At 45.7% G+C, this 24,472-nt stretch overlaps 1 protein-coding gene across 1 annotated transcript in view; it reads right to left on the bottom strand.

Annotated features, from left to right (window-relative positions):
• The window catches only part of LOC8029240 (BTB/POZ domain-containing protein KCTD9), a 37,203-nt gene extending 12,741 nt beyond the window's left edge, over window positions 1-24,462 (bottom strand). Inside the window, exons 1-10 of the mRNA XM_029986815.3 lie at window positions 24,223-24,462; window positions 23,713-23,834; window positions 19,058-19,101; window positions 18,760-18,856; window positions 11,498-11,691; window positions 11,164-11,231; window positions 10,145-10,240; window positions 7,730-7,879; window positions 5,242-5,347; window positions 656-789 (exon numbers count right to left, since the gene is read on the bottom strand). Of these exons, the coding sequence (XP_029842675.2) occupies window positions 656-789; window positions 5,242-5,347; window positions 7,730-7,879; window positions 10,145-10,240; window positions 11,164-11,231; window positions 11,498-11,691; window positions 18,760-18,856; window positions 19,058-19,101; window positions 23,713-23,834; window positions 24,223-24,297 (1,086 nt within the window). The 5' untranslated portion in view covers window positions 24,298-24,462. The remainder of the gene's footprint in view (window positions 1-655; window positions 790-5,241; window positions 5,348-7,729; window positions 7,880-10,144; window positions 10,241-11,163; window positions 11,232-11,497; window positions 11,692-18,759; window positions 18,857-19,057; window positions 19,102-23,712; window positions 23,835-24,222) is intronic.
• Between the last annotated feature and the right edge of the window lie 10 nt (window positions 24,463-24,472).

Raw genomic sequence — 24,472 nt, 5'->3', positions numbered from 1 at the left:
CTAGTGTTCTTCGGCTGTCCACGAGTTGTGGAACATAATTCTCCGCACTAAACTTAATTTCTTGACGGCGCTTGGAAACCATCGATCACCGGTGATCGATGGCCTATGGGTGCGGTCAGGAAAGAGTTAATGCATGTTGTTAGGGCATCTCTGCCTAACATAAACTCTCACATAACAGTCGCAGTTCAAGTTTGGAAAGTTTTACTGCAATGTAGGTGTCGACATTCACAAAGCTCTCGTTTCTGTTGAAATACACCAGGCACGCGCGTGCACCGCCCTACCTTGAAAAATTGCTTTTCTCCTAAGCGTGCACCTGCGATATTTGTACTTCTCAAAGTGTTGACTGCGGCAAGTCAGCCGCATTAAGCACGCTTCTTGCAGAGCACAGCTGTGCAGCGGAGAAGCGACACCCAGGGAAGCAACCTCCACAAGTGTTGCTTTTCTGCAATGCACCGGTGCTCGGAAAGAAGCTTGCATAACAGGGCCCATCCGCTAAGATCAAAACTTGGAAAAATATAAATATGGTAGTTGATCTCAAAGTGAAAAGCAAATATTGTGTAATTAGAAACTACTATTCAAATATAAGCACAATCCTAAATTATATTAAAACCACTGGCATCACAACAGATCGGCTTTGCCCAAAGGCCGCTCTCACCTCGAGGTCAGCCCCGGCTAGGATGGCCTGTCGCAGGTGGCAGTTCTGCAGGTTGGCGTTCTTCAGGGTTGCCACCCTCAGGTTAACTCCAGCCATCTGACTACCTTCCAGGTTGGCATTCTTCAGGTTCACCCCTGCATGGCATCGCGTCGATCAGAGAGCATTCATACTACAGTGTAGACCGCACATAACGTGTCGCGGGAGTCGCGAAAATCCTCACTATAAGCGGTACCGCGCTACAACCAAAACATCAATTTTTCAGGCCGAATTGCACGCCATCAGACAAGTTACCTTTGTAAAAGAATTTATTTTATGTTAGATGAAAAATAAAGCTTAGTTTGAGGAAAGTCTTTATTTCACCAGACTAGTGCACTTCTCTCTCAAGTGTATCACACATTTTGAAAATGAGCGACTTTTGTCTGGCGCAGCCTTTTAACGGCATCGCGGGTTGCGGACAAACGTTGCGAGCGTTCAGGATTGCTAACCCTAATCACTTTTCTCCGGCGATAAAAACGTGTGAAAATTTGCATCCTTTATCCGGTATGCGCCAGTAATACCTTCAACTTGAGCACAGGCATGAAACGCTCCAAATAAAAAATCCGGGCGATGTTCGAAAACACAAGTTCTTAGGAAGCAACACTGTAGTCGAAGTAAACAAACACGACGACACGGGCATTTCTGCTGTCTTGAGAGTGCCGCCACAACATCGCCGCACGAGTAGGTGGATCTTCCCTTCTAGTACGCGCTGGATTATCATAGCGACACACAACGAAAATTCACAGTCAAGGATAGCACTTTTACGCAGAACGATGATCTTCTACCACGCCGTCTACGTCGACGATCAAAACCGACGCCATGTTTGCGGATAGAAGCAGCCGGCCGGCGGGCCCGCAACCGGCATGCAACGCGCACGAACACTTCTTCTCGATTTGCGATTGGTGTGTCGTTGCCGTTGTTTCCAACGTTTCCAATGCAGCGGAGGGACGCACGCACGTGAACGACACGTGCGTGCGTCCCTCCATCGCTATGGCAACTGAAGCCTCTCTCTTCGCTTCTCCCCGCTTCTTCGAGCAACCCCTTTGCCCCGCGAGTGCCGCTTGCGACTCGCGCCATTATCTAGTGTCGCACAGGGAAGCGTGCTCTCTGCGTCGGTCAGTCGGCGCGGTCGCCAGGCTGTCCCGAAAACCGCACTATAACCGGTATTTCCCTTCGCGCGCCTGCATTTTAAGCGGTATGTAATTACATGGAGTTCTATGGGAGGCGAACCGGTGGTTTAAAAAAGCCGCGTTATACCCGGTCCTGCACTATAAGCGGTAACGTTGTAAGTGGTCTATACTGTATTACCAGCTCTCCAGGTGGTTAGCTAAAGGACCGGTTAGCGAGATATTTGTTAACTGATCATCTCTTACCTGTTTAATAGCATGTGCAGCATAAGGACCTCACTAAATCCCCAACATCGTGATTTCTATAAAACTTCATCTTCCTAAGAATTGTGACATCAACAGGTTCGGAAGGCCTGTTGTAAGTGGTCTATACTGTACCTCCTTCCGCCTCTACCATCACTAAAAAAAAAATTAGCAGTATTTTTTGTGATCAGGAAATAAACTATGCGTCGCCAAATGGTCAGTCTCCGGCAAAATGTAGAGACGGCAGTCAGGACCAGATGCCAAAGTTTCAGAGCTTGCCGGTAACCATTTTAAAAAGTTATAAGGGATTTTCGAAAATTTTTTAGGAGAAAAAGGCGATTGACTAACCCCACGAACGCTCGAAGACGAACAATGTTAGCGACAGGAAACAGGCCTCCATTTTCTACCAGAAAATTTCAGAACGTCGCTTATAACTATAGTCGGTGACAGGACAAGAATGAAGTGGAAGCTCCTCCCACCCCTTTTCATTTCAGCAGAGCAAACGGTGGAGAGGAGGTCATCTCCTCTCCAGCGTTCACACTACAGTGGACTCCCATTAAACGAAACTCGCTTAAACGGAAAATTCGGATAAACGGAACTCTAAAGGTTGTTTCGGTTGGTTTCCTATCTATTTAATGATAAATTCTTCGGGTAATCGGAACCCCCCTTTTTGCTTACTTCGGTTAAACGGGACCGAAACCGAAACTACCCATGGCGACCGCGGACATCGGAAATTGCTACAGCAGTCTCACAACCATGGAGTACGCAATAGCCAAGACTGAGGACACTTTAAAGGGAAAGAGGTTGTGTTAGAACAAAATTTATACAAATATTATTATAAAAAAAAAAGTGACGAAATGTTAGGCTAGGTGACGCGAGGTGCCGCTCGTTACAAAGGGTACAGCGGGTACAGCATTCATCCATCCATCCAAGCCATTGTATTAAGGCAACCCAATCCAGTCTTTCTACCGCCATTAGGGTTAGCGCCTCGTCTGTTGCGCGTCACGTTTACCATCGAGTACGCAAACCAGCGTCCGCTTGCCGTGTTGTGATGGAAGCGGTAAAAAAGCGGCCGCACCAAGCGATCTCGCTTGCTACGAAAATGAAGATCCTTCAAGAGCTGGATCGTGGTGACCTCTCGAAGACGGAGATCGCAAGGAAGTTCGATATCCTGAAGTTCAAGGTGAGGAGGCCTCAAGCTCCAGTGAAGATGACGTGGAATGCAGTGACCCCGGTCCTGCTGCAGTGCCAGACTGCACAGCGAGGGAGGCTGTTGCTCTCTTGCAGCGCTACTTTGAATCTGAAGGCTGTGCGGAATTTCTGCGCAACCTCCAAGGTATGCACACCTACTTCGTCAAAAAGCGATTACAAAATGCAAAACAAACTACCATTACCTCTTTTTTCTAGTCAGCTACATTAGCTGGACATCATGCTTGTGAAATAAAGTCATATTTCACTCATTTTATGTGCTTTGCTTTAATGAAACTTCTGATAAACGGAACAAACTTTTCTGTCCCTTCGAGTTCCGTTTAAGAGGAGTCCACTGTAGTAAAATGGAAAGAGGTGGGGGGAGCTTCCACTTCGTTCTTGACCTGTCAGCGACTATAGGTAGTATACTGGTTTTCACTTAAAAAAAAAAAGGAAGTTTTGCACACTATTTATATGCCGTGCAAGGCAGTTTTTAAAAGATTTGGTTGTAGGAGAAGGAAGCGACGCTTTTGGCATTTGAAGCGTGTGAAGATAGCTTATGTCCGATCTCAAATGCGAGGGTAGGAGGAGAGGAGGAGGGGAGGGGAAGCATTAGCCCCCCCCGACCGCATTCTCTCCTCCCCTATCTCCGAAACCCCCCCCCCCCCCAACCCAACCCTCCCCTCCTCCTCCTGCCCTGCCTTACCCATGGAGCCATTCGGAGGAGGAGGAGAGGAGGATACAGAAGTGACCTGCCCTCTTGCCTGCCTGCCTGCCTGCCTGCCTGCCCCGCTCCCTGCAAGGCTCTTATCAACCCCCTCCCCCTTCCACTCCTCCTCCTCCTCCCCAAAAACGGAGGAGGAGGAAAGGATGAGCGTAGGCGGGCCTGCCTGCCCGCTTGGTTGCCTGCCCGCTTGATTGTGCCCGCCCGCCTGTTCTCACTCCTCCCAGTCCCCTCCCTTGAGGAGGGGGAGGGGAGAATACAAAGGGGCTCCTCCCTTTCCCCTCCGCCTGCCTTTCTCCCCCCCTCATTATGTGAGGGGCCTGAGCCGGCAAAGGGACAGACGGACGAACGAATGGACAGATTCCTCCTCCTCCTCCAGCTCCCTTTGCATCGCTGGAACAAGGAATAAAACTGCTCTATTCGATTCAAAGCAGCATTTGCACACTCGACCGCTGGCGCTACGTTTCGATGGAGACTGAGCAGTCAAGGATACATATGGGCCGTGTTCCAAAATTTACTCTAGCTTACACCAAGGCAAGGGTTTTGTACCCTGGCATTCAGAAACCTACGAGCGTCCAGTGTCTTTCAATATGCGTTGTGACGTGACACGACACGCCGGAGTAACTCAGATTCATTTGGGTCAGATTTGGGACACAGCCACAGTAAACAACTCTACTTTTGCGGGCTCGATATCTAGCGAATTCCAGAAGGTGTGGGTTTGGGGAACATTTCGAGGGGTACGGCAATTCCCGATTTCTATACTTTGTTTCGTACACAGCGTGCAACACAGTAAAGCTAGCACACCAGTTTGCGATGCCCATGTTTGCCCCATAAAACAGTGTCCCCTGCAAAAAGCAAAAACGGGAAAAACGTGCATCTTTGGAGCTAGTAACTCATAATTGCATTAAGATCTTGAAGAAACAGAGGTTCTTTTTCAATAAAACATAAAAATAAAGCATATTACTTCAATCTGTTTTCAGTTTTAGTCGATGTCAGGTTTTGTCAGGTCGCTGGGTTTTCCGGCTACCTCGCTTGTTTTGAGAAAATGGAGTTTTCCGCAGCAACCTCAAGCACCTCTCCTGCTCGAATTTTTCGAAGATTCATTGTGCGAAGATTTGGAAGGATTGCAAGCAACTGATCGCCAACATGTACGCGAGTACAAGAACGCGTTTCCTGAAGAAGTCGGTCCGTCAAGTTCTGCTCAACATCGTCAAGCGGAAATCGAGGGGCCACTTTCTGGGACCGCCGTCCAGGCATCGCACCCGTACCTTCCAGATTGGCGCTGTTCCCGGCAGGGTCTTCCATGTTGCAGGAGCGTAGGATTGCGCCTTCTATGTTCGCACACAGCATCTTGGCACCAACCAGCTGGGCACCCTGTGTCGAGGACGGAGTCGTGACCGGAGGTGGAAATGTAAACCGAGACTCCAAAAACGATAAAAGAAAAGATATCACTTTGCAGCAACAAAAGTTTCAGCCTTTCCACCCTGGTGAAGAAGGAAGACCAGCGGAGCTGTACAATTGAAAATGATGGCCGGCCGCAAGTCGGCAAGCCAGACTGGAAAGGCTGCTGTCATCTATGAGCAACGGCGGCAACCAGATACGTGGCTTGCCGCCGTCGCTCCCAGATGGCGGTAGGAGTCCAGAGTTCGGTGTCTTCATTTCTTCGCGGGGGACGCGATCCTGGGGAAACTAGCCCTTAACAGCTCCGCTGCAAACAAAATGCTCCCCCCGTCGCTCCCCCTTGTCTCACTTCTAATGCAGAAACACATTCCGACGGAAGTGAACTCTGATATTTTGTACATGTGTTTACCAGAGAGTGTTTCTTGGAGTTCATCGTATTTACCCGCAAGCACGGAACTTTAGTTATAGACAACAGAAGGGTTGAATTGAACACACCAATGTTCTAATTGAAAGCCAGATGTTTTAAACATCTACACCTGACTGCAAAACAATGCAACCTCTAACTTTTTGTAGTTTTTTTTTTTTTTTTTTCATAGAACAAGAGCCAAATTGAGAATAATCAAGTCTTTGAACTGATAGGCAAAAGTATTTAATATTCATGCATGCACACAAAAATGTAGCTTACAAAGCTTTTTAGTACTATCAAAGTCCTTCTATATGCTACCAGTCACATTTAAAACTTTTGCCCAAGTTTGCTACAGGCAAAAAAGCCATCAGGAGTGCCACTAAGCTTCAGGGAGCGTCTTTGCTTGGCCACTCCACTCCAAAGGCTCTGTTATACTCCGACGTTGAGCGCAACGAACGCAGTGTGGAACAGAAGGCACGACTTTCATTGGCCGGCGAGCCAAGACTCGATATCTGCAACCAATCAGCATTTGTACACGCTGCACTACACCATGTTTGCTACACTCAATATCGGAGTATAACAGAGCCCTTGAGAGAGTTACTCCAAACTCACGATTAACACTAGTCTTTAAAAAGTATGTTCTCATACACCAACATTTTCTTACGCCTGCAACTGATCACCGTATGCAAGCACCAGACATTCTTTATTGACCTCCAACAAGTGAACTGTTGTTATGCTAAACCTAGGAAAAAAACAATTTTTTTTCCTAGCTGGTTAGGACAGGCGTGTTTCAAAATAAATGCTTATTGGAAATAACATTTTTTTTCCCCAATATTTATGTCTACAGTACAAAATTTTCCATTTGAGAGTGAAACCGAAACCTTACCCCTGTGGTATGATGATGATAGCATTTTTATCCAAAGCACAAACAAGTTGGGTGCAAACGTTGTCATCATCATCCCACAGGGGTACAATTTTGGTTTTTCTTGCAAATCTAAAAATCCATATTGTAACATAAATATTGGGTAAAAAAAAAGTGTTTTTTTCAAAAATCACATATTTTGAGACTTACTAAACCTAAGAAAAAAACTTTTTTTTTCTTAGGTTTAGTATTTTTTTTTAAATAAGAGTTTTTTGTTTGTTTTCAAACAAAATTATGCTTTTGCAAGTGAAACAGCCACAAAATTAGGGCGGGGGTCCGCAGTGCCTCCACTTCATGGTGCTACTTGCGACGCCAAATATTGATGGCAATGGTTGTATTAAACATTCGCTTTGAGACAAAAAGAAGGAATAAAGCGCAATACTATCCTAGGGAATGTTGCAGATAAAAGAATATTGACTGGCCGACTGAGTGTACAGAGCTGAAAATGCTTAGATTAGCAAGAAACACTGCCAGCAGTGTTGAACCTAAATTTTTGTTGGTTCAGTTCCAGTTCATTTCCGGGGGAAAAAAAAATGGTTTACACCGGTTTGAACCGCTAAATTGAGAATATATTTTCCGCATTGTTTTCGCAATAGGCACTATTTCAGGTGTGAAACGAGTAACTCTGTAGCTTTTTATCGTTCGTTCAATCCATGTTTGTTTTTAGGTACCAAAAATAAGAAATTCCGTTATTTCAACAAAACATGTCTTTATCGCGGCCGGTCACCCCGTTGAGTGCGCTTCTTACTAAGCACCGATGTAATGCAGAAAAGCAACACCTGCGGAGCTCGCTTCCGCTGGTATTGCTTTTTCCGCCCCGCACCGGTGCTCGGAAAGAAGCACACTCAACAGGGCTAACCCACCGCAATCAATACCTTGAAAAACGCGAGGAGTGCAGGTCTTCTCGAAGCGAATATCGAATTATTATTCGAAACTACTATTTGAAATTTCGAATATTTGAGCAACCCTACCATTAATATATAGACACCTGCAGACAATGTAGCGGGAAAAAGTCTGAAAAACTGACTTCCAAGTTGGCGAGAGAGAGATCGGCTCGCTCGAGGCAGCAGTAGCTGAGGTTGGCACCCGACAGCCTCGCTCCCTGGAGATTGGCCCACTTGAAGTTGATGTGGCGCAGGTCCAATCGTGAAAGGTCAGCCCCTGACAGATTGACTCCCTGCATGCCCAGAGCACCTCGTGATGACAGTGGTCACAAAACCAAGACAACAGTCCGACGAGAAAGAAGCAGCTGAAGTGCTAACTGAGAAGATTGACACACAGTCAGAGCTGCGTGAATATTCGAAAGTTCAAATATTTTGCTATTCGATTCGATTCGCTGTGCACTTTTACTGTCTGAAATATTCTAATTTTTCAAATCTGTATAAAAAAAATTATGAATATTGTCTTTAAAATCCCAATTTTTGCGTCATGCTTCAATGCTTCACACCGGTGCTTTGGCACCAAGCTTCTCTGCCTTGTACTGGCGTGCTAGGAGAAATGCCCGATCTGTTGGAGCATCTTGGTTGGCTCCATGGGCTCGGAAATTGCAAGTATGCATAATCTCAAAGGCACAACCCCTAGAAATTTAGCCGTTCATGGCGAAGCCCTGGACATCCACGCTAAACTTATTAATTAAATTGTTTTGTTCCTTTAGTAGCTTCTGTACTATAAAAGAGCACCATCATAAAAAGGTTTGGCTGTATATGATTTTATTACTTTATTCAAATAGTTAATTATAAAGTTTCTAAAAGCAAATGATCAGTGCTTTGCTTCTTCTCACTACCGCCCCCCCCCCCCAAATGACTGGTTTCTCTATTCACTAAATTACTGACAATCCCCCATAACTCAATGTTGCATAGAACTGTGCCTCACAAAATTTTTCTGTTTCCATCTTTATGATGGTCACATATCTCCACATGCTTATGTTTGTACAAAATAAATGTCTTCATGTCGAGTTTGCAGCAATAAATGAGGAATGTTTCGTGTACACTGCCTTCCCAAACTGGCTTCGTAGATTAGTATAAGAGCTCAATTATAAACCCTGTAGTATTTTCTAATAAATTATTATTAACCTTTTAAGTGCCGGTTTTCTTTTTTCCGCATGCTGAGCACAAAAACTTTGGTCTCCGTGACGCTGCTGCATGCACTGCAAAGAATATTTACTTCTAAAAGACACACTATTTTATGGGTCAAAGTGAATTGATGTCTGCGTGCCTCCAATCTATGACCTATTTCTCAAATTGTACTTTCGAAAACACTGTGCTATGCAGTGGCACCTCAACCTCGCACCTATAGGTTACTTTTCTGAGCAGCCTTGCCCAACATTCGTTTTTTTCTTTTGGAAGTGTACCTTTCTTTTTCAAAGTCGTGAAATACCGTGGTCATAGGTAATTTCTACATCTCAGTGTTCGCCATGAAGAGCGAGGTTGAACATATTGTATTTACTTGCATAATGAATGCACTCGCATAATGAACGCAACCCCCCCCCCAACGTGCATCAATATTTGAATTTTTTTTTTTTTTTCACGTAATGAACACACTTTTAATTTTCAGCTCCGCGAGTCTTGAACTGCGTCCAAAAGTCAATTTTCTTTTGCTGCCAAGCGGCCAGGTCAAGTCAAGCCAAGCCAAGCCGCTCTCGTAATGGTTGCAGAAGTGATCAACCGTGAAACCGAGCAGCGCGCACGCCTAGCAAAGCTGGGCTTGAGGAATTGCCCAGCCCCGGACATGCTTCATCCATCGGATGCATTGATGTCACCAAACACGCCGTCGTCTGTGATCTGGTTTTGGAGTGATATCGTGAGAGCGGTTAGGCCTAAGAATGGTCACGTCGCTCTCCGTGCTGAGTAAGCTTTGTAGGGCGCTTTTTCTTTGGCAAAAGGCACACCTAAAGTGCCCTAAAAAAGGTTCCCAATTTATAGAGCATGATTATTTTGTGGCACGCCCACGACCAGCTGTGGGTGCGCCTCTGTCAGTGGAGATGTACCACAGTGCCCTGCCATGTCATATTGGCACCTTAAATTACATTTGCGCAAAGCGCGTAAATGCAAAAATTTTACCCTGCGTAATGAACGCACCCCCCAAGATATGTGCAAATTTTTCATAAAAAAGTGTGTTCATTATGTGAGTAAATACGTTAGGGTCACCACACTGTCACAATAAAGAAGCGCGCCAATGCAAGTTGCCTAAAACAAAGTTAGATGTCATCAGAAAGTGACAGAATGAGATAAAAGAGTTTTTTATCGCTTGCTCATAGATGCCGCTACATGCAAAAAAGAAAAAGCCAGCCCAGTTGGGAGAAACCACGTGGGAATGCGGCCGAGCGGGCATGGCACTTGATAGGTTGAGGCACATTTGTACAAACTGCAGACTTGACTACCATCCAGTGACGCGCAATGTGGTATAGGGGAAAGAGCTCGAGGACTGCCCTTCTTCCGCATACCTGAAAACGCAGCTCCGACAGATGGGAGGTGGTGGTCAGAGCGTCGACGACGTCGCGTCGTGTCAGTGGGGAGTAATCCCTCGGCCCTCGTTCGCCCTGCAACGAGAATAGTGTTTGGCATAAAGCACTCACAGTGTAAGTACGAGGGCAGTTTTTTCACTCAAGAATCGGGCAGAAGGAACGAGAGTGATAAAATATATTTTAATATGCACAGAATATATATAATTAGTACGTATACACAAAAATACAAAAAAATTTTGCACTGTTCTTTTCACTGCAAAAGTAAACTTTGCATCGCAAAACGCTCATTCTCCACCAAAGTTTCAACACCAACCGTTATCTTATTCAAAAGTTATAAATGATTTTCTAGAAGCTTCAATGGGAAAACGGGGGCCCATTTTTGCCCATTTTCGGGACAAACTCAAACAATACCATTTAGGTATTGTTTAATTTACGATTTCTAGTATGTTTGCACAGCTGTGCAAGTTTTTATTTTATTATTTTTTGTGAGTTTCATTTTGCAATACTTATCACCCTCCCCCACCCTTATGTAATGTCCTTCCCAGAAGGACCTTAGAGCTCCAAATATTTGAGAAATCTGTCAAATGCTATTTTCCCATCGAAAATTTTCGAAAATCACCTATAACTTTTGAGTAAGGTAACGGTTAGTGTTGAAACTCTCGTATCTAGTTCGCACCTCTAGCACTACATTTTGGCAAAGAATGAGTGTTCGGTGGTGCGTAGTCCATTTTTTAAGTGAAAAAACCATATAAACTTTTTTGAGAGACACCAATGTACCCCAGCTACTTCTCCAACCAATTACCGCACAAATGAAGGCAGTTATTACAAAATAGCGGGCTTTCGGAGGACCTTCACAAAGAAGGCCGCCAAGGTTCTCGGTCATTCCACCGTGCGTCAGCAAGACCATCACTCGACGGGTCGAAACGTGCTATGTATCGAGTTTGTAAATATAAAGTCGTTTAGCGTGCCCTCCTAAAACCCACGAAACGAATGCTCACCTGGATGATCTGCTCGAGGACCGGCACCAGAGACTCAATGCCGAAGAACTTGGCCTCTTCGAGGACCCCTGGGAATAAGAACGAAGTTCAATAACGTACAGCCAACAAGGAACGTCCGGGCGGAGTGTCTGAGCCAGGCAACTCTTTCAACCGTCCCGTCCAGCAGAACGGACCGCCGTAAAAGCACGGTCGACGCCGGTTGAAGCACTACAACGCCTGGAACACATCTACGACTGGTGCGTTTGGCATCCGATCCCACCCACGCGTCGAAAGTGGTGAGCGCACCGGTCAGAGACATACACCTGATGCCTGTCGTGACCCCGCTCCGACTCACCCTGTGGGGAGAGACCTCCGTCAAGCACCAGCTGCCCGTGGCGCAGGTAGTTGAGGAGAGGCTCGAAGTGGCGCGGGCTCCGGTCCACCAGGTAGGCCCCGCGCGAGTCCCGGGCACTGCCCCACGCCGGGGACGTGCCGTTGCCAAACAGGCGGCCCAGCATCGACCGGGGCTCCTTCGACACCAGTGTGCTCCTGTCGCGGGGAAACGGGAGGGCTTTCTTTCTTTTCCATATTTGTGGAGCGGCTACACACTGCCGTAATGTTCTGAAGGAGATACAGATAATGGCGCGCACACCCTACTAAAAGAAAACTAGGATTGTGCGATCATTTAAAGGGGTACTCCGGTGATTTCTTCATGGTCCCCGATTTGCTTGAAATTTTGCTAAACTCGCCAAACAACATCGCCCAAATAGTATCCCAAATATTAGGTCAAAATAATTTTTTTTCACAAAGTTATTGAATTTACAATTTCGGTCCTCGCCGTGTTTTTCAAACAGAAAGTCTCTACTGGCAACAATGAAAAAGTGACGTCAGTGGAAGTGCAGGGGACTCTTAGGACTGTAGAATTTGTTCCGAACTGATTCGAAGCAGTTTCATGGTGTCAAATGAATGCTTTGGAAGCTTGCTCTAGTCCCCGCGCTCCAGCACGGAACAAATGATTGGCATATTCTATTTTATAGACTGCTCGCTCGACTGGCAAGCTTGCCTTTCACTGACGTCACGGCACTGAAAAGTGCAGGTATATTTGAATGTTGGTTTTTGCATCATTTTCATTTGCCGATTTCGCAATAACTATTATGAATTTCACGATACTAAATAGCATACCGGAAAGGGTGGGGAGTCAGAAAATATAGTGAGTTGAGGTAGCTCAAAAAATCGCCGGAGTACCCCTTTAAAGGGATACTGAAGCGAAACTTGAAATACACCTATTATGGTCAGAAATAGGTTCAATATGATCAATGATGTTCATAAATCATAATCGCGCGTTTGTATTTTGAACGGATGGCTATATTTTTCACCCTGATGGGCCCGATTGGGCGCGCGCTCAAAAATCGGCCATCGGAGAGCGCGATGCGTCTTGGGATATTGGGCGCATTCGTGACGTCACTTGTGCCGGTCGGGAAAGGCTACGGCGTGAATGTTGTGGTTACGAGCGTTGCCACTTGGTGGCGCGTCGACGATTTACGACCTGTGACAACGTGGCCGTTTGAGACGTGCAAGGGCTGACGCACGCTGCACCACGGGACCACGGCAAGTCGGCAACCACGGCAGCACTGACAAAACCAGCTCTGAGGCCGGATTCTCAAAGCGAATTCACGACGAAAAAAGTGCGTACGACAAATTTGAGAGAAAACCCGTGCTCTCGAAACGAAATTGCCGTAACCTTTGCGCAGGTTACGACAGAATCCTACGACAGCTCCGAAGCTGTTTTACGCACTTTTTACGATCAAATCAACAAGGCCGACAGCGTCGCTCAGTTACTTGGTATCGGCCACCAACGGACATTTATTTTTCTTCGTGCTCTTCTCGTGCGTCCCGACTTCAACCAGCAAGAAAAAAGGAAGGAGTACTTAAAACAGACCACGACGATCAAGAACGCAGGGGGGCTATGTTGCGCTTTTTGCACTCCCAGGAGACTAGGGAGAGGGAAGTGACGTCAACGACACAGCAAACGCAGATTGGATGTTGATTTCGTTCTCTTCTGTCAACATCCAATCTGCGTTTGCTGTGTGGTTGACGTCACTTCCCTCTTCCAAGTCTCCTGGGAGTGTAAAAAGCGCAACATAGCACCCCAGGATCCACAAACACACGAGAAGAGCTACAACAGCCACGATTCTGCCGACCGAGCGAGCTCGGCAGAATATAGTAGGCCTAGCAGCAACATCGACTCGGCGCACCGTTGCTCCGGCGGTCCTTGGCCAAGACCGTCTGTCCATGACCGGCTGGCCTGCTGAATGGAATATGCCCGCGCGACCCTTGTGGACCCTTACCGGATGAGTAGTTTGATCCCTGAACTAAATTTCAGAGGTCAATATTTTCCCCTTGTCATCTCGATCTCCTTGTTTTCCGAGACAGCGGTGACGAACGCTGTCGTCGAAAAGGGACTCTCATTGATTCTATCTCCTTGTTTTGTGTGATATAGAGCTCAAATAAACGCCATACGGATTACCTTGGCAACTCTGTATGTACACTCTGTTATTAGTATGCCATTTTTATTCTGACTCGACGCTACGTCAGTGTCGAGCTATAGCAGTTCGTGGGAGCTACGCGATGTCGGTCTAACCTTTCTTTGCCGAGTGTCATGTCAGTATCGAGTTGCAATTGTAAAAAATCGGTCCAGAAGCGCTTACCGAAACGCGGTCTAACAGAGAGAATCCAGTACTTCGATCAAACGCGCGTGTCCGCTCCGAGTGTGAACAGGTATTTGGCATTTGTGTGGCTCTTGCTGACACCCTCGTAGTTCAAACATATCCTTTTTAACGTCGGCTTGCAGCTCGCGACTCGCAGCAACCAATACCGGCCGTGCCAGAAGCATGCTCGGGCCGTGTCGTGCAAAGAGCCGCAACGAGAACGAGCTCACTGTGGCCAACTACGCTTTGGCTTTCTCCGCCAAGGCTTTGCGAACGCGTTCAGGCCTAAGCGAATTCTGCCGGCACGCCGTATTGCCGCAGAACGGCGCTGCTATTTTGGCACAAGTGATGTCACGAGAACTTCCCCCCATCCACCAGATGAGAATTTGAAATCGTTTAATTATGTTTAAAATTAGTTCTCCTGTGTTTTACAGCTCAATATTTATATTTCCGAGGTGGTGCCTGTCCCTAGCCCATATTTATGCAACAAGATCGGCGCTAAAATTTCGTTTCACCACCCCTTTAAGGTGGGACACTACCCAGAAAAGTCAGCTTCTGTACCGCTTGCTTGACTTCAATCAAATTTACAGCGGAAGTTTATATGAGTGGCAAGACCACCCCTGCCAAACTTCATTGTCCTATGTCAATTCTGAAACTTGTTACGCAAGTTACAATATGGAAGTCAGTGCGTTCACTTAGAAAAGCTATAGTTTAAAAATAAAATAAAAATTATTGATTTTTATGTGTAATATAGTCATAGGAATACCCATTGCACATACCCAGTTAGTTATTTTGCTATATTGCACTGCTTTTCATGAGTATAACTCCATAAGAAGATTAAAAGTATTTTTTTCATGTCTGCACTTTTTTACAAACAGTTTTTTTTAACATAAAAGAATGCTAAAGTAGAGAAACTAACCAGCCAGGCATGTACCTCACAGAATTCTATCCCAGAAACGACCTAAGAAGAATTCTCTATTGTGTAAAAGGAAAACGATAGTTTTCCTTAAGTGAAATTTATGCCAAAAAGTGGAACATAGAAAAATGTGCTCAAAGTGCTTCAACCTCAACCTTTCCTTTAGCATCGGTGGGTTGAACATAATTTATAAAAAATTAGTTATGCAGTGTAAACTAATGAAACATTTTGGGAATGCTCTCTAGATCTTGGTGGATGTAAATATAGCATTTTTCAAAATCAACTTTTTTGCAGCAATTGTTTTTTTTTTTTTTTTTTCGGGGGGGGGGGGGGGGGGGGGGGGGGGGGGTTAGTGTCCTCCCTTAAATTTTAGAATGGTAGTTACGAATAACATTTCTGTGCATGTGGCGGAGTTGGAAACGCACGCTGCTATCATGTGGAGGAACCAGTTTCGAGCCCCGCTCGTTCATTCGTTTTATCGATCGATGTTGTTCCGGAAAGTCGTTTTTGTAACTCTCCCTTTTCTGGCAAACTATTTCGCATATCCAAATCAACTGGTGGGCTCCTTAGTTATGCATATTGAAATAAACAGAGATGGAAGCAACATTTTATATTTTGTAGCACGTTCTGTAGAAGGCAAAATATTGGTCTGGAGCAGAAACTGATGCTTTTGAAGCAGACGCCAAGACATCACTTGCAAATGAAAGAGTGATTGCATCGCTAGATGAGTTCATCTTTGATAATGATTGAGGGTTTTTTCTTTGTGCAGCACATTACATATTAACTTTTGTAATAAGAATAGATATGGTCGCCCAAAAGGAACAAAACATAAGCTTTTTTTTTTATAAATAAGGTTCTGGTCAGAGTAAATTCCATCTACAATAAAAATAGATGAAAAATTATTCATAGCACAACACTTCCATTGGGATAAAGCCACTGTCCCTTCCTAATTTTATACTTGGCAGTTTATTTAACCTGTAAACATGCCAGCAACAACCAGCATATTCGCTAGCACGTCTATCAATAAAAATGCCTCCCCCAAGTTTTATGAACCAAGGAAACTCAAGGCCCTAGTATAATAAACTGCAGAAATAACTACCACAAATATAAAAAAAAAACTACACTTTTGCTTCAAAACTGCTTTTTAGTGGCATAATAACAAGAGCACAAGACAACAACACAAACACAAGACGCACAGCCAAGAAACACACAGCGCTGACTTACAGTTCAATTGTATTTTGCGGTTCCTCTGAACGAGGAACAGGAAAATATAGTAAAACTGTTTCGTATCCTCGTCTTCGCGAGAGGAGCAACAATATATTGCCATGAATGAAGGGGACGAGACGGCAACTCGAACATTCGACGGAGAATGTTCAGAATGTTCGGGAGTGAGCTAGGGCGTGACTGATTGGGCAAGATCATTCTGGCCCCTTATCTTTTACGCTCGGCGGAAAGAGGAAACACGAATCTCCTAAATTTACATAGAAGCGTTCCTTCTCGAACACACACGCGGCCATATTTTCCATATCTCGCTGGCATCTCATCCCTCCATTTGCCAAAAATTCTAGCTCTTTGTTTGATAACATCGAGTGGTGCACTGATAGATGTATTTTTAAGCCGTGCAATTCTTTCTGCCTCAATGATCTCTCTAGTGAGCTTCTGGCTACTTCTACCTATAACGGAACACTGCGTAAAGTCAGCATCACATTCACAATCGCGACAGTGCAGATCTAAATGTCCAGATATCACTTTGTGGATATTACAGTAATGTTCTCTTAACCTGTAATTGTAGTAACGTTCTAAAAATATGAAGCAGTTTTGCTATCCTTCTCGTTCCTTGCACGGAAGAACCGCAAAATACAATCGAGTTGTAAGTCAACGCTGTGTGTTTCTTGGGTGTGTGTCCTGTGTGTGCCTTGCGCTGTTGTTGCTTGACCAAGCTGCCATCTCCAAAAGTTTCATTTTCAGTGGCAACCAGAGTGAAGTTTAATGCTCTTTAGATTGACAGGTGCGTAGGAACAAGCTTGACTATCGTATACTTATTCAAATATAAAAAGCTTTTTTTTCTAAGTGCAGCTTCGTTAGAATTAGAGATCGATCTAAGGCCAAAGAAGCTAGACCTAGCTGGAATAGTACTTGGCACAATTTCTGAGCCAATCAAGCCAGGTGCTCCTCCATGCTCCTAGCACTTTGGAGCAAAGCGGTTGAAGCTCAAAGCACGCCTGCTAATGTGTGGCAGTGAAGACTGACATGTGTGGCACAATTATGTCACTGTAGCCACAGCATGGAGGCATGTGGCAGACATGGTAATCAAGTGATCTCATCAGGAGTAAAAGATCCTGATTCTGTAGTATCACAGTAGCCATCATTCCACTATTTTGCAAAGTTTCCTCCCAATTTTTAGGTCCTGATGTTGCTGACATTGTCTGAAAATTCAGATGACGACGGGGCCGGTGCAATGTACAAGAAATTTCTATACTTTGCATAGGCGTACCAACTGGGGGGGCAAGGGGGGCACTTGCCCCCCCAGTTCTCAAAGTAAGGGGGGCAAGGCATGGGTTTTGTCCCCCCTGAAACAGCCACCACTGGGCAGGACAAACACTGGCCGGCGGTGCCCAAGGGATACCAAGGGCACCGCCACCGGCCTTGGGTGGGGTGGGGGGTCTGGTTTGCCCCCCCACTCAAAAACAAGTTGGTATGCCACTGATACTTTGTTTCATTTTAAGTCAAAGTGCACCCGACGTTATAAACCAATGGGACCCATTAAATAGTGTCAAAAGTGCGACATCATAGCATTCATAACCATTTTCTATGTGTTCTTTCATCGGCTAAATCAATTGTAGAGCAAACGCCCTGTGACTTGCGCTTTTAGTATGCATATGCTCACGGTTGCACGTGTTAAAGCCTTTGAATGTTATCTGACCTAAAATGAAGCTAACTATACAATGAGTAGGGATGCTGTGAAATAAATATTTGTACCATTTTCCTTTCCTTCTATTTGCCCGATTATTACGATCGACCAGCAGTAAACAATAAATACTTGTTCTGCTTTGTTTAAGCACATTTCCGCACGGACTTAACACAATTCTTAGCACGCATGGCGTTTTTTGTGCAAGCTGTAGCAGACTCGCTCATGGTGCAATTGGTGCAGCACTTCCATCAATAAACAATTATAAAAAGCAGAAGACTACATAGGACAAGAGCTGGTCCCGTCCTATTCTTCTACTATTTACTCTGCTTCACCTTACGGTGGACCACAGAAGACGCCATGGGCCATTGAAACTAGTCAAATACCGTGCGTCATGTGACCTTCTAAAGGGGTGCAGCGACATGCAGGGCCTATAGTTACATAATATGTTTGTGGCATTGGATTGGTTGGAGGGCTCGTAGCGCTCGCTGCCGTTTATCTCAAGGTGGAACAAAGGGCTGTCCTTGCCCTTTTGCGCTGTGTTTATTTCAATCATTGACATACTTCTCAGAAATAGGACAAAAATAATAAAGTATATATTAAAATAAAACAAAACAGTAAAGGCCCAAGAGTGAAAAGAGGCCTTGAAAGTGCTGGCTTTTGCAACTTTTCAGTTTTTCTACAGACTTTCATCTTCATGCGGCAATGCCTATGCTATGCCGTTTGTTTTTCTTTCAGCCGTGACTGTACTCGGGTATGGAATTATGGTGCAAGCTGTCTTAAAATTAACAAACATGAACAAACTGATTCACAACATTGTTTACCGTATTGGTGTTCCAAATTAATGTAACTGTACCACGAGCCTGCCACATGTTTTCCTTCCTGTAAGGACCACAGCTGCTTCAAGTTTGTAATACTTATAGGTGCTACAAAGCAAAGTACAAAATGGCAACATAGTAATCTTTCTTTTCTAGTAAACTGACCATACATAACCTAGCTAAGCAGATGCTCTTTTCAAATTTTGGCATCAAATTGCATATGAGCTACATTTTTAGCTCTCTTCTACAGCCCTGCATTAGACTGACCTTGTGGTCGCAAAGTGTTTTCCGCCGACGTTCAACAACACCCAGTCTGGATTTCCGGGGGCCAATGGCGGTGCAGGAGCAGCATCAGCCAGCATCCCTAGCAGCATCCAAACATTAAGAAATGCAGCAACCCCAAAGAAATGCCACAACTTAAAAAGAATGCCGCAACTTCGAAGAAGTGCCACAACCTCGAAGTTATGCAGCCACTCCGAAAAACTTCTCTTGCTGTGGCACTCTTTTTAAGTTGCGGCATTTTGTTCAAAGTTGCTGTATCCACTTTGCAGAAAGCTGCACTCACCCAGGAAGCCTTCACCGCACGACGCATACAGGACGTCTTCATCCCTGAAAATGCACATTGTTCAGGCTTGGATGTGTTGATAAACACACAATTTTTTCTCATTTCCAGTTTTTTTTTTTTTATATAAAACTTTTTTGTATTAACACCAGTTTGCTATGCGGCATAGATTAAAAGGTAATGGTGCATTCCCGATTCCTGGAAAAAGTCCAGAAAGGAACGGTGATGTGGGCCACGTGTCCAACAATGAAAGTTAGGACGGAGGCCCACCCGGCGAAGATGGTGCCGACAGATTGCTTGAAGGCCCGGGCACGTCCAAAGGAGGTGCTCGAGATCTGCCTCCAGACTGGGGCGGGTCTCGAAGCTCTTCGAAGCCAAACCTCTTCTAGGCGGGTGAGACCACCAGGGAGGTCGAAACCACACAGAGAAATAAGAAATCACGTGGTGCGCTGCAGAGCCTCTCTGTGGATGACCAGACTATCTGCGGCCAGCAAGTTAAAAAGAGGAAGCGGGTAGACAACTGTTTGAGGATGACTCAGGCACCAGAATGCTGAATCCAGCAGACTCAGAATGGGCACTCGGCCACAAACCGATAAAAGTCCGTCACCACACTGAAGGGGCGGTCAATAAGACGTAGGGTGTGGATAGCCTACATCCAGTCGGTGTAAAAAGACACGAGGAAGGCAAAGAGTAGCGGCAATAAGAGGCAAAAGAGCAGACGAACTATTTCAGAGGGCCACCAATTTTGCCAGCACCGAGGGGGAAGGGATGTCCAGGAGGTACAAACACGTTTCATTCACAGTCGAGATGAAGGGACAAACGAGGCTTGTATGAAGACATGATTCAATCAGTCCAGCATCCACATAGGCGACCAGGTCAGCGTCCTTAAAGGAGCGATGCAAAAATTTTTGTACTTTGCGCAAATACCGCTTAAAACGGATTTCTAACATCAATGACCTATGAAACACGCGTTCGTTCTTTACCCCAGGCAAGAGAAGTCCCAGAAAAAAATTTAAGAAAAACGAGCAGCGTTCACCCCCTCAACTGACAGCCAGAACAAGCGGCCACGTGATCTGGAGCCGATTATATGCCGCCAGTGTTGATCATAGCCACGCGCTGGGGTTGGCAAAGCGCAGGACACGCGCTGAGTTCCAGACATTGTTATGGCTCGGCTGTTGTCGTCGTTGCAGCGATTGGACACGGGTCACTACCCGAATGCTTCTCGAGCTAGCAATTATCATGAGCCCAAGTCGAGTGCCCACGCAATGCTCGGGTCCAATCTATGAACCGCATTCAAATATTGTCACTTGGGTGTACTGCGATCCCCACGCTATGGATCAAATTTTACAAAGGAGAGATTGAATGAAAATGATTGCTTTTGTCCTTGAAATTACACCACAACAAAGGAGTTTTTTGGCCAGTGGCGTTGCGTGTGGGTATCCTTGAGTCCCAGGTGTGCCAGTAAGCTCGTGTAGAGTGAAAAACATTCCAATTGAATATCGTTGCACCGGTTCTTTAAAAGCTGATCAGGGAGGACTAAACATAGAGAAACCTGAAGACAAGATCTTTGATGAGCCTGCCATAGGCAGCCACTAGGTTTATTCTCAACCACTTGACAGTGAAGTCAAGTGGGTAATGATGTATCCGGAGACTCCACTAATGATACAGACAGATCCGTGTAATCTGCCAAGGCGGCCGCCGCTGGATCTACATTGAGCTTCAAGGCCCAGGCTTGACGTCAATGAATTGATTTGTCTAATCTGTTCAACTGCATTCCAGTCTGAAGCATAGGGATCGGCGTCAATTAGCTGGAGGAGGCCCGTAATGACCTGCATGGCTTTTTGATTAAGACTTTCCAATTGGGGCCATTCGGCCTCGGTGAGGTGCTAAAACTGGGCCTGGTAAGCACGGCGAGGTTTAAATATTGAGCAAACCAACATCCAGGCAATGCGGCAACGGGCCCAGGGTGTCGAACCGGAACCGAACCGAACCAAAAACCGGAATTGAACCGGTATTTTTTCCGGAACCGAACCCGAACCCGAACCGTTATATTGTTATCGCTATGAACCCAAACCGGAACTGAACCGGAAAAAAAATAACGGTTACCGGCTCATGTCAAAACGGTTCGGCCAAGCGCTGTTGACAATGAATGTGCTATCAATGCCATTTGTTTTTTAAGTGCCGTCAACTGACACACACCTCGCTTACATATTTTTCTTCTCCACTCAGTCTTAGGAATATAAACGCTGCATCCATGAATCTTGACAAACGCTGCATCCTTGAATCTTGACATAGGAACCAGTATTGCGCTGGTCGCGGCTTGCACGGAAAAAAGAAAAATGAAAGGCTGTGCAAAAAAAAAAAAAAAAAATCTGACGGGATTTCATTTTTCTACAATCTCGTTAATCCTAAATGCTGCTGTGTGCTCATTTCATAACACGTTTCTAGAACGCGCGAGTTCTTGAAGCTTGCTTCCATCGGAATGAGAAAAGAAAAGGCTGTGGAGTTTGATAATAATGCATCCGGTTTCGTATAGGCACTTAGACGCTAACATATTTGTGAGACAGCGAACTCTTCTATTTTAATATTTATCCTATTACGTCCTTCTGGCGTTGCGTTCGGTGAAGTGATTTTCATATTCCGTATCTTGTTTAATGAAAACTTCTTTAAGGGTCTAATTCGAGTTACCGAAGGCTAGTTCAAATAAAGAAAGCTGTATTTTCTCCCCACTGTTCCTTCCATTGCTTACACGCCGAGGTGGCGGGATAGTTAGCGAGTTCTACTTGTAAGTGGGTTTGTAAGGAGGCCGCGGATTTTACAGCTACTGCGTCGGATCCAATTAGATGAAGTCCGAATACGTAAACGTTGGTGAGGTAACCTTTGAGTGCACATAAAGAAACCATTCCTGGTAGAAATCCCTGAGCCTTACACTACGATGTATCCCGTTTCGTATGTGCTGATTTCAGATGTTTTATTTGTAATTTATTTTGATGCTGCAATTTGTCATTTATAATTTCCGAACCGGTTCGCGAACCGGTTCAGCACCCCGAACCGGTTCGCGGATCGAATTAATCGAACCGGAACAAAATAAATTTACCTGAACCTAAACCGTAACCGAACCCGTATTTTTTTTTGGTTCGACACACTGAACGGGCCTCCCGCAGACCGTCAAGAGATACGGCAAAACGGGTGCAGCATGCTGGAAGCTGACTTGCGGGTGGTGCGGAGCCAGGGCAACGCTGAGCCAGAGGTAGTCAAATCCACATCGGGCACGCGGAGTGTACGCACCTCCGTCAGGACTCAACCGGCAAGGGTAAGTCCGAGAAAATTCTGGTGGAGCTTGCAGCTGCCCCAACTGTTAGCAATGGACATGCAGACAGTCCTTTTGGCCGGGAAGATGAGCCCCATCGAATTGCACCAGGTTATGTGGCACCCAGTGCCACCTGCAGGCCCCGTGTTTGACGTTCCAGGGAGGAGTGAGTGGTCCACACTTATCGCACCATCCGCATACATCAAAAAGTGGGCATTTGGGATATCCGAGAGATCTCAAGTCAATGGTAGGAGTGCTATATTAAAAAGCAGAGGGGCAAGGACAGAATTTTGCGGCACCTCCCGCTCCAGTTTAAAGCGTCCACCATTGGCCCCGCCTAGGCGCACCGAAACGGAGCGACGTGGAAGAAAACAGCAGATGAAGGAGCACACCTTGTCAGGTAGCTGAAGCCACTGAAGAATAGAAAAGGTAGCCGCGTGGCTCACATTATCATATGCCCAGTGTACATCCATAGCATGTGCACACGGTGGGAGCGGCCGCCGATGAGCACCGCAGATGAAAGACGGTCCAAGCTGTCCTCAGTACCCATGTGAGGCCGGAATCCAATCTGTGCTGGGTGGTATTATCCCCTCGAACCACCAACTGAGGCGCGTGGCCACCATACGTTAAAGTATCTTGCATATAGAATCGAGGTTAAAGGGCCGAAAATTTGCAAGAAGGCAAGAGGGTTTGCCAGGCCCCGCAATGGCCACTATCTCTGTGCGTTTCCAAAAGACAGCCACATTCCCAGAGATTCAGACTGCATCGAGAGTGTCTAGAAGCCGTTGAGCCAGGCTGTCCATATGTTATTACAGGCCTCAAAGGAGATACCGCCCGGGCCTTCGGGAGCAGTTTGTGCTGATGCCTGGTCAATCGCAGCGAGTAGTTCAGCCACAGTGAGGGGCTCCTGGACGCCATCAAAGTCGGAGTCATCTAGAATTCCTCCCACATGAGAGGGAATGGTGGAAGTGCGAGTGGGAAGGGGCGCAGTCAGATTTGAAAATAAAATGACCCATGGTGTAGGCTCTGTGCATCGATGCTTCGAATCAGCTCGTAGCACCACCTGAAGGGTACAAAGAAATTTTTCAGTATGTTTCCGGGTTCGAGAGAGCCTTCCCGTCTCCAAAAATAAGTGTGGTGTTCGTGGTACCAAAGTTATAAAAAGGCCCCAGGAACAAATTTTTAATATAGGATTACGGGAAAAACTGCTGGTAAGGTATGTCAAATTCTGAAAGGAAGGAAGCTTTGAGGCATACAATATCAGCGATTTCCTGGCGTGTCATATCAGGCGTACAGGTCCATTCAAGATAGAATTACATCTGAAGTTGCGTGTTCTAGTATACACCACCTGATCAGTGTGACGTCGTCGATTTCTCCGCCTTTATCGGTGAACAGTCGCTTCGCCTGCATGCCGAACTTGGCACTGACAGCTTGCAGAAGCTTCTCCAGCGACTCTGGTACCGGGAAAATCTGGGGGAAATTGAGAGAACTAGGAATGATCAAGTCGTGTATGTTTGAAAGTATAAGTCATCCCAACTCTTGAAATAGCCGCAGGAAGAACAACGGGTACAAAAAGAACAGTTTTTTTGTTTGTTTTTTCTACTAAAGGATTGAATATTGTGACTGGAGAGCAAGAATGCACGGTTCAATTCCGCTTTTCGTTCGAATTAGATGACACGAAACTACGAACAATTAGATAATTTATTTCTGTTAGCCGTAAAATATGCCTCTGAGAGAAATTAGAGTACACAGAGCTTACACTGAACGAGGCTTTTGTTCTGTGCGAAACCCCTCTGAGGAGCGACGGAATAAATTGCAGACGATATCTTCGCCGCTGATCACCACAAACGCGTCTTACCTTGCCGTCTCTTGTCGCTCCATTTCTGTATATCAAAACTCTCAGGTTGCTGTCGAAATTTGGCCTGCCAGACATTTATGATCCTGGCCGCAGCTCGATCACGACAAATAAAATCTCGGAGCACAGATGATTGAACGCGCAGATCTTTTGATGCGCCTTATACGGTCGGCAACGGACATCATCAAACCAAAACAGTCAAACAGTTTCTCTGCACATATTCCGTAGAGAGGTAGAGAGGGTAGAGAGTAGA

The sequence above is a fragment of the Ixodes scapularis genome, unplaced genomic scaffold (assembly GCF_016920785.2).
Source record: "Ixodes scapularis isolate PalLabHiFi unplaced genomic scaffold, ASM1692078v2 PGA_scaffold12__126_contigs__length_90152505, whole genome shotgun sequence".
Lineage (NCBI taxonomy): Eukaryota > Metazoa > Arthropoda > Arachnida > Ixodida > Ixodidae > Ixodes > Ixodes scapularis.
This window is presented reverse-complemented; position numbering and strand designations above follow the sequence as displayed.